The following is a 9,518-nucleotide window of genomic DNA, read 5'->3' as shown; positions in this document are numbered from 1 at the left end:
TATAGAACTACCTACTTTATTTTAGTAAGAAATTAATAGAACTAGTTTATTTTTAGTAAATGCTTAGTTGAATTAATAGAACTAGTTTATTTAGTTGAATTAATAGAACTAGTAAGTGTTTAATGTTTCACCTATATATGAACATATGTTAGATATTAATGTCAAATGTTAGATGAATTAGATATAAATTATATGTTAGATATATATTTAATTTAGTTATATGAGATTTCATTATCTAATTAACATTTTATTATATAGAACTAGCTACCTTATTTTTAGTAAGAAAATTAATAGGACTAGTTTAGTTGAATTAATTAGTTGAACTAGTTAGTTGAATTAGTTCAATTAATTAGGTATATTTCTCGTAAGTGCTTAGTTGAATTAGTTCAATTAATTAGTTGAACTAGTTGAATTAACAGAATTAGTTGAATTAATAGAACTAATAATTGTTTAATGTTTCACCTATGAACATAGGAATGTCGTCTGACGACGAACACGATTTTATTATGTGCGAATACTGCGAAGACCAGCGCGGCCTGTGCGGCAGAAATTTTCTAGTTGATGATAGACGCTTCAGCATCAAGCTGGATGAGAACTTCGAAGTGGATACAGTAAGTCACAACGACAAGTCTTTTTTCATAATTAAGCATGACTTATGCTTCATTTGCTTCAACTTTTAATTTTAATTTTTCACTATTCTACTAGCGTATCCCCTGCCATGTAAGAATTTTTGTCTTGCATAAGATAGGTTTCAGTCCTAACGAAACTATGGAGGTAAAAAGAGTTTACTTAAAGACCGGGCATGGTTATACCTTCAACGTCAAATTATACAATGCAGACACATACACCTATTTTGAATGCAAAACTTGGCAAGTACTATGCAAGGCTTATGCATTTGAGCCTGATATGGTTATCATCTTTGATATTCATCCGGAAGATGATATTGAAGGTAATAGAGACATCTGGGTCGATGTGCAGACGCTTCCAGTTCTACCATTATGTGAGTTTCTCAACCATATTTATGTCTTCGATATGAGATTATTTGAACCAGTTGAATAATTAATAGATCTCAATTTATATTGACAGCTTACTTCCAATCAAGCAAACATGTCCGACGCTTGGTAGACAGGACCGTCCACTATCCCGGGGCTGAACTAAACTGCGAGGAGACAAGTCATTATGTTTCATGGTTTGAGGATCTTGATGCTGTCAAGACAAATTTCTTTCCTGCACTTAGAAATGTTAGTACTCAAAACGTGCGACCAATAGTGTTCGTACTGAACTACGGTCACATATATTTAGGAAAGATGGTAAGATTTCTACTATTTCTCCTCAGTGGATCGAGACTAAAGGTACCATGAATATTGTTAGCTTACGGCCAAGATATCCTACAATGCACTTTAGTGCATTCAGGATTTCTAATAGCGAGGAATGGTTAATAGTAAAAGACTGGAGCAAAATTGTGAACGATCACAGAGAAGTACTAGGGGGCAGCAATCAGAAGCGCAACCCACGATTAGGAGACAGGTTCATCTACATGCTCCAATATGATGAATCAGCAAAGATATACATGTTCTATGCTATTTTACCTGAGAGAGAGCAGCAGGAGTGATTAATTAGCTACTTCATGCTCTTAGTACTTGTCCTCTCATGTCCGTGTTCTTCATCCTGAACTTAATCTCAAAGAGTGATTTGCTTTTGTGGTGTTATGAACGCTTATAATATCATTACCATGTTGAACTCGATGATATCTTTGCTATGAAAACCGTTGGTGATGATATATATGATGCAAGAGTTTTTATATTAATTAATATGATGATGACGATGATGAGTTATTATATCATTTATGAAAGAAATTGCATATTAGTTTCAACTGGATGGATTTTAGCTAAGTGATCAAGTATATGCCATATCCATATTACCTCGATCACTTAAGTAGGTGATCAAGTATATATAATATGGATATGACATATACTTGATGACTTAACTAGGATCCACGCATCCAGTCAAACTAATCTGCGGTACATTCACCTAATGATTTAACAACTCATTATAATGTAAAACAATCACTAAATTAAACACAAAATTAAAGTAAAAATAAAAAATAAAACCAAAACACACCCAAACATTTAGTACCGGTTGGTGTTACCAACCGGTACTAATGTCCTACGCGCCCACGGAGCTGGCTCGTGCCACGTGGTTGCCCTTTAGCACCGTTCGTGCTGAACCGGTACTAAAGGGGGGGCTTTAGTGCCTACAATTTAGTACCGGTTACCGAACCGGCACTAAAGGGCCTTACGAACCGGTGCTATTGCCCGGTTCTGCACTAGTGCATTGGTGTTGATGATCGAGCGTTGTGCCATGGCGAGGAGGCGTCGTAGAGGGCGTGAGGTGGCCGCAGGGGTCACTACATTGGATGTACCAAAAATAAGATTGAAACCCTAGGTTCTGCAGATTGGGGCAAAATTGTGTTCAGTGGGGTATGATTCGTACCTACTACTCGTCGTGTGTGGATGGGGGGCGTATGCTTGGCGGTTGAGGCTGGGGAAGTTGCGCCGCCGCCACCTTGACTGCCGCCTTGTCTGCAGCCGCCGAAGCCTTGACCGCCGCAGAACTGGACGCGGGACGAGAGGGAGTCCGTCGGGGAGGGGGTGGCGGCCGGGCGCTGGCTAGGGTTCTCAGGGGGCGCTGGCTAACGGGCCAGTAGTCCAGAGGCGGCGTTGGGGGTTGGACCAGGCAGGGCGCTGTGCTACCGCCACTGATGGAACAACCACCATATCCTCGCTCGGCCAAGACCAGCTCCTCGAGATCTTCCTCCGCCTGCCGAGCCTGCCGGCCCTCGTCCGCGCCGCGCTCACTTGCCGCTCGTGGCTCGGCGCCGTCCGCTCCTCCCGGTCCTTCCACGGCCTCTTCCACGCCCTCCACCCGGCGCCCCTCTTTGGGATCTTCCTCGAAGTCGACGAGGGCGCCGTCTGCTCCTTCGCCCCTTTCCACCGCTCAGATCCGGATGTCACCGCCGCACTCCGCCGCGGCGATCAGGATAAACACAACCACCATGGATGTCTCTTCTCTGTATCTACCCTCACTGGCAACAGACGACGGTGTTTCCATGGTTGGGGATACCGAGGATGGAAAGCTCTGCATGGTCTATGCATCAACTGGTGATCTTCTTCTCGATGTTTGGATCGGCCACGGGGACGGCGATGGTATCGAGAGCTGGGTGCTGCAGGACATAATCTCTTCGAGGGCAAAAATTGATGAGTCCACTCCTACCCCCTGGGAGTGGCAGGACCAAGTCACAATTGTGCAAGTCAGGTCTGGATGCGTGTACTTCTCCATGACGTGCATAACTGCTGGCACAGAGCACAACTGGTTCTTCTCCCTTTCAATTAAGACGATGGAGATTGAGTTGCTGATGCAAGTGACGTCTCATGACTTTGCATGTCCATATACTATGGCTTGGCCTCCTTGTTTGATTGGTGATGACAGGAGCACGGAACATGAGGATGAGGCTGAAGGATCCTGCAGTTGTTTGCTGAAGTCCAGTAATCCCACCAAGGTAAAAACACTAACTAACCATAAAAAGCTCAAGTGTTTACTCATTTAATTTAATTTAGTACACACAGAGAGAGGCAGCAGAGCTGTTAATCGAAACCATGAATTACCCTACTGTCTTGTCTGTCTGGCTACATTGACTACATTAACAATGTCCTTCTTTGTGTTGCAGCAGTAGCGCAAGTTGTCGAGCCTCAAGGAGACGAGCCCCGTCGGCCTGGCCATCGATTTCAACAGTGCAGATTCGTCGAAGCAGCCCTTGCAGCCAAACTCTCCAGACTGCAGGGTGCACAAGAAGTGAAGCCGGCTGGGCTGTGCCTTGAACTGAAGTGAACCGAACATCCATCGCTTAGCTAGGCATCGTCCGGGGCTGTGGCTTGCTGTTTGCCTGATGGATCTGACTAACTTAGCTGGGTTAATTTGGTTGGTTCTTGTCGGTAGAACATCCTTAGTCATATGTAGCCTGCGTCTTCCATTTTCTAATTCCTCTTGGTAGCTGCTTGTCTCTCATGATCCTTTCATGAGAAAGGTTAGGAGGAGTATTATCTTTGCTTTGTGTTTGATGAGCATGTGAGAGACTGTTATGGTAGCGGTAGCTAATTCGACCCTTATCTTGACCACTTGGTCATGTCTCTGTACCATTTCTGTGTTCCCTTGGCTGTCGATTCCCCGTTTGTGTTTGTTTACCGGAAGGGTAAGCTTGTGTCTGATAGATGTGGCGTCGGCATCTAAAAAATGTCATCCTTGTCGAAAATGCCCGTCTGACCTGTACTGTGATATTAGTTGGTGCAGCTGTTCCTGGCTGCTTTCTTACCCGGGCTGATCTGGAATCTTGTTGTGTGTTGTTGTCTGAGTTGCCTGTAGCTGCAGGATGGAGAGTTTGGTGCTTTCATGAGTTGCCTGCTGGTTGGTCTTCGTAATGGTTTTTAGTTTTAGTACAGAATGCTTATGCTCCGTCTTATTCCACTTTCTTTGCTGGTTGGCCTTATATACAGACTACTAGTAGAAGGAGACGATCGAAGACAATAGGTTATATGTAGATGGACCGCTAAGGTACATAGGATGGTCATGGATGGTATGTGCTCCTTTCCTATATAATGGTTTTTTTCGACGAGCCACCGTTGCCGCCACTTACAGCTGAGGCTCTGATGATGATGGCTGTGAGGGGCATCAACCGAACTTGTAAGATATATGTCCAGCCTCATGGCCCAACTGCCCCCAGTCAGGTAACTCCTACCTAACCTAACATTCCATCATCATCATAATCACCATCACGGCATCACCACCATGAGCCATATGTTTCTACTTGCACTGCAGGATCAATTCATGGATGAGACATTGTTAATTTGGATGAGAGGGCTGTCAAGGTTCGACGACGGCAAGTCACAATCGTTCCGCTCGCTGGGCAACGTGAAGGCAGTGGAGGATCTGCCAGAGTAAAACAAAGTAGAAGCATCCGCAAGAAGCAGATGAGTGCTGCGAAAACCACCGAAGATGAAAGCCATACGGGGAGGCCCATTCCTCAGACCAGCCAGCAAGCATTATAGAAACCTCAATTTCTGATAAATCTGTTTGATACTCAGATCGTTTTATTCAATTATTTAATTTTATTTAACATTCGAAAATTCGAAAATTTTGGTATGTTACAGGCACACCGCCTTAAGATCTTATTACATGTTGCTTCACATCCTGAAGCATCATCACCTTTGTTTCTGACAACAACACGAGTACATTGCGTACTCAATATCATAGAGCTCACACCTCCCTGTAGTGAATCCCTCATTCTGGCAACGCTCGTCGCATGTTTCGTGCATGCAATTACCATAGGTGTACATCCCACTCCAGTTCCAGCAAGTGCCTTCAGATCCTGTAGGGAAATACGGAGGACGTTTTGCGTAACAACATCAGAAAATACAACATCGATAAATGGCTATATTCTTCTGATAATTATTCCTGTCATGGCTTACCAGGAAGCAACGGGAGTGCCATGAGTAAGAATATGAACAAGCCATCAGTACCTCCATATCTCCAGGAGTAAACACCCACGAAACCAAGGAAGGGAGGAAATCCAAATTGGTTAACTTACTGGTGATGTTGATCCTTTCTTAATACATCTCTTCTTAGAAATGGATGATGGAACCTTACAGTAAACCAAACAGAAAGTGTTATACTTATCTGGATGACGCGACGATGTATTGTACAAACAAAAAAGATACTTTGAGACATGATAAAAGACACTATAATAGGCTGTTGGTAAGTGTGTGTTGGCGTGAGTCGTGGCGTGATGTTTATGCTTCTTGAAATGGTGCCTTTGCTGTTTAGTTGGGACCTTTACAAGATAAAATGTCAAATTTATCCGGATGATGCAGTTGTACATATCTGCAACGATATGTTGTACACTGAAAAAGGCACTTTAAGACGTGTAAAATATACCCTAGGTTGTTGGTACATGAGTGTGTTGTTGGTGTGAGGTATGGGAAAATGTTCATGGTCGCCAAGTGCACATGAGGTAAAGCAAAATTCCACAAACCCTCCTAGACGGTGCCACGCAGAATCTGGAGTAGATCGTATGAAAACTGGTCCAGACATAGTAATGGTTGCGAAGTCTAACCCTTCCTTTTCTTTTACACAATTGGCAATATGTCTATTTTTAAGCCAATTCACCTAGAACTCTGCTAACTCGCTGGGTTCTTGTCGGCAGACATAGTAATGATTTCTTCTTCTTCTTCTTCTTCTTCTTCTTTCTTTTCATAGTTGTCTATCACTCATGATCCTTTCATGATAAAACCTTTTTTGACAAATGGTGGATTTTCTGATTTAAAATGAAGCATTAAGTGGATACAAACAAAACATGTACACATCCACCCGGCCTTTGCATAGCTAGAATGCATATTGCTAACACAAAGACACACACACACACACAACTAAATATGCCGCCAAATAGCTAAGTCATATAAAACCGAAGCTATTGCATAGATAAGAAAAATAAAAAAGCCCGAATTGATCAAATCTACGACCGACAGACTATAGCAATGACCATATTTGCACCAACCATCTCTTAACACTGCAAGGAGAACGAGGTTCTTCAACAAAAACATCTTCAAGAAGGGAACGACGCTCAAGTGCCACCGTTGCTGGACCTAGACACCAAAAGGCTGGATTTTAGCAAAACAGAGTTGAGAGCAGAGACGCATACAACAGAAATTTAATAAGAATAATAGACTGGAAACCCTGAACAATCTGAATCAGAGAAAGAATCATGCATATATTGAAAATCATACATAATTACCACTGTGCAAAATCAAAAGAAAAAAAGTTGGAAGCGAAACAAAGTAGAGAGCAGAGATACATACAACAGAAATCTGATAAGAATAATAGATTGCAAAACCTGAACAATCTTCTTTGAGCAACGGTGTACATGTAGTTTATGGCTCGACGGCCGAAAGAAAATAGACTAGAGATTAGAAGGCAACAATAAAGAAAATTGACCAATGCTTTCTTCCATTTAAAAAAAAGTATGGACTGAAGTATATCCAGTGATTGATATATATTTTTTGATTTGTCAATAGATTTTCGAATTTGCTCAATTGATGGTTGAAACTAAAAGGATGATACAACTTTTGTTTCCTCTGATATACCATGTTGACGAGTTCAGTTGATCCTTCCGATGGCTAATATTTTATTCGATGAGTATTGTCAAGAACTCAAGATGGACTGGATCGTGTGCTAAACCGAGGAAGAGAGTTTCAAAAATATCGATGATGCTAAAACCATGTATTAGATTGTTTCAAAGCACAAAAGGCATTAATTTACCTGAAAACAAAGTGTAGGATCTTAGTGGTATGCCTAATGCAGATATTTCCTAAGTTGGAGCTCGATAAAGGACACTCCTAATTAAGAAAACGCACCCCCTCAGATTGTATATATTGCCTTCAATCATCAATATAGAACAACGATTCTGTCATTTGCTTTTCTCTCTGAACAATACCGAAGAGGCAGTCCACACACAAAGAAAAAAAGAAACCGAGGAGGTAATAGTAGTCTCTTAAGCCAGCGCTGCGGCCCTTTAATCTCCCCAATTAACCCCCATTGATTCCCTTAATAACAAAGAAAAAAAAACTCATGGCTGATTGATTTCCTTCACCCTCTTCCTATTCTACGCCATATCTTCTTCATCTCCTCAATCAAAAGGAATGGAGGTTATAACTATTCCCGTAGTCTTCACCGCAAGTATGAGCGCACCTGCTCTACTAGAAGCTATCGGTAATCAGGTTTTGCCTGCGGAAATCCTGTGTGTTGGAGGTGACGACTCGCTGTCGATAGGCTATGTCTAGCATCGCCACGATCCAGCCTCATGGCTTAACTGCCTCCAGTGAGGTAAGTCCTACCATTAATTCCATCATCAGCCGTATGTTTCAATTACGTGATGATCATGGATGGATGAACTGTTGTTAACTTGAAGGAGAGGGCTGTCAAGCTACGTTGGCAAGTCGCAGCCATTCCTCAGACCAGCAAAATTTGGCGGTCGAATTTGCTCAAAACTGTCAGCAAACCAAAACTGTATCCGGGCCAGAGTATGCAAAATCGAAACGCTAGCTGAGTCGAAACCTCAATCTACTCTAAATCTAACCCTATGTTAGGTAAGCAGTGCATCTTACAGCAGAATCCACTAAAAAAAAATGGGGAACTGTAGGTTGCCACCATTTCATTTTTTTTTTGGAAATGGAGGTATACCCCCGGCCTCTGCATCATAAGGATGCATGCAGCCATCTTATTAAAAGTTCGCAAAGTAACACAAAGTCGTCAAAGTATTACCGTTCGCAAGTGAAGCGAAAAGAAAACCGAAACAAAGTTCATGCCGACAAACATAACCAGAATGGCAAAAAGAAGGATAAGCTCCCTAGACTCCTATCCTGTTATGCGACCGCCATCCGAACCGGTTGAATAAAGCCTGTGCTACCATCTCCCAGTGGATGCACCCAGTAACCAACGGCTCCCTGGATTTTATAGGAGTGAGTAAGGACCACGTACGGATCCAAGCAGTAGCTCTGAAGATGACCTGCAAGATAGATAAATTGTTTTGCCTGTTAAATATCAAATCGTTCCTGCAATTCCATACAACCCACAAAAGCGCACATATTCCGATCCGAATACGGGCCGCCGTAGTATGTTCAACCCCAGTTAACCACGTTCCAAACAATGTTGTAATGTCAACTGGAGGAGTGATGTTAAAGGCTATATGAATCGATCTCCATAATAATTTGGCGAGTGGGCACTCAAGAAATAAATGTTGTATTGTTTCATCATGATCACAAAAACAACATCGTGGACTACCTACCCATCTCCTCTTGATTAAGTTGTCCTTTGTAAGAATTACTTGTTTGTGGACAAACCACATAAAGATTTTAATTCGCAAAGGAACCTTAATCTTCCAAATATGCAACGATCTCGAGATTGGGCCAAAATTAACCAGATCCATATAAAAAGATTTTATCGTAAAAACTCCATTCCTAGCTAGTTTCCATTGCGTCGAATCTGGTTGGTCGAAGAGTTGAACATCTATCAATCTCCGAACCAAGTGCATATATAATCCCACAAGCTGTGAAGCCACACAAGGGCACCCCACCGGGGCAAATGAACCAACCAAAAAAAATGGAAGAACGAAAAAGGAACGCATGGAGAAATCAGAAATGAATCAAGATTATATCACGTCGCACGCGCACTCCGCACGCGGATAGATGACTATTCCCGATATATATAGAGAAGAGATGGCATGGTGGAGAGAAGGAGGAGGCTGCGGTGCCACGGATCAGTGAGGTGGCACAAGCCGGACCATTGATGGCTGGCTGGTGGGCATCCCTAGGTCGTTCGTTTAATGACGTGATGCTGATATAATAGCTAGTACGGGCACAACTGTTTCCACTTCCCAAGAAAAGGGGGCGATTAAGTGGCACTGTTTTCTC

General features: G+C 42.5%; 1 protein-coding gene across 1 annotated transcript; it reads left to right on the top strand.

Annotated features, from left to right (window-relative positions):
• Positions 1-2,761: 2,761 nt before the first annotated feature.
• On the top strand, positions 2,762-3,856 carry LOC147967199 (uncharacterized). The gene is made up of 2 exons (XM_087531068.1): positions 2,762-3,559; positions 3,734-3,856. The coding sequence occupies exons 1-2, from the start codon at positions 2,762-2,764 to the stop codon at positions 3,854-3,856; spliced, it is 921 nt and encodes a 306-aa protein (XP_087387194.1).
• The last annotated feature ends 5,662 nt before the right edge of the window (positions 3,857-9,518 follow it).

The sequence above is a fragment of the Triticum urartu genome, chromosome 6A (assembly GCF_056163025.1).
Source record: "Triticum urartu cultivar PI428250 chromosome 6A, HENAU_Tu73, whole genome shotgun sequence".
NCBI classification, from domain to species: Eukaryota; Viridiplantae; Streptophyta; class Magnoliopsida; order Poales; family Poaceae; genus Triticum; species Triticum urartu.
Note: the sequence above shows the minus strand (reverse complement) of the source record. Positions and strands in the feature narration are given on the sequence as shown.

Coding starts and splice junctions, on each gene's coding strand:
- LOC147967199 (XM_087531068.1), top strand. CDS start 2,762: ATGGAACAACCACCATATCCTCGCTCGGCCAAGACCAGCTCCTCGAGA. Junction 3,560..3,733: donor AGTCCAGTAATCCCACCAAG/GTAAAAACACTA, acceptor TTGCAGCAGTAG/CGCAAGTTGTCGAGCCTCAA.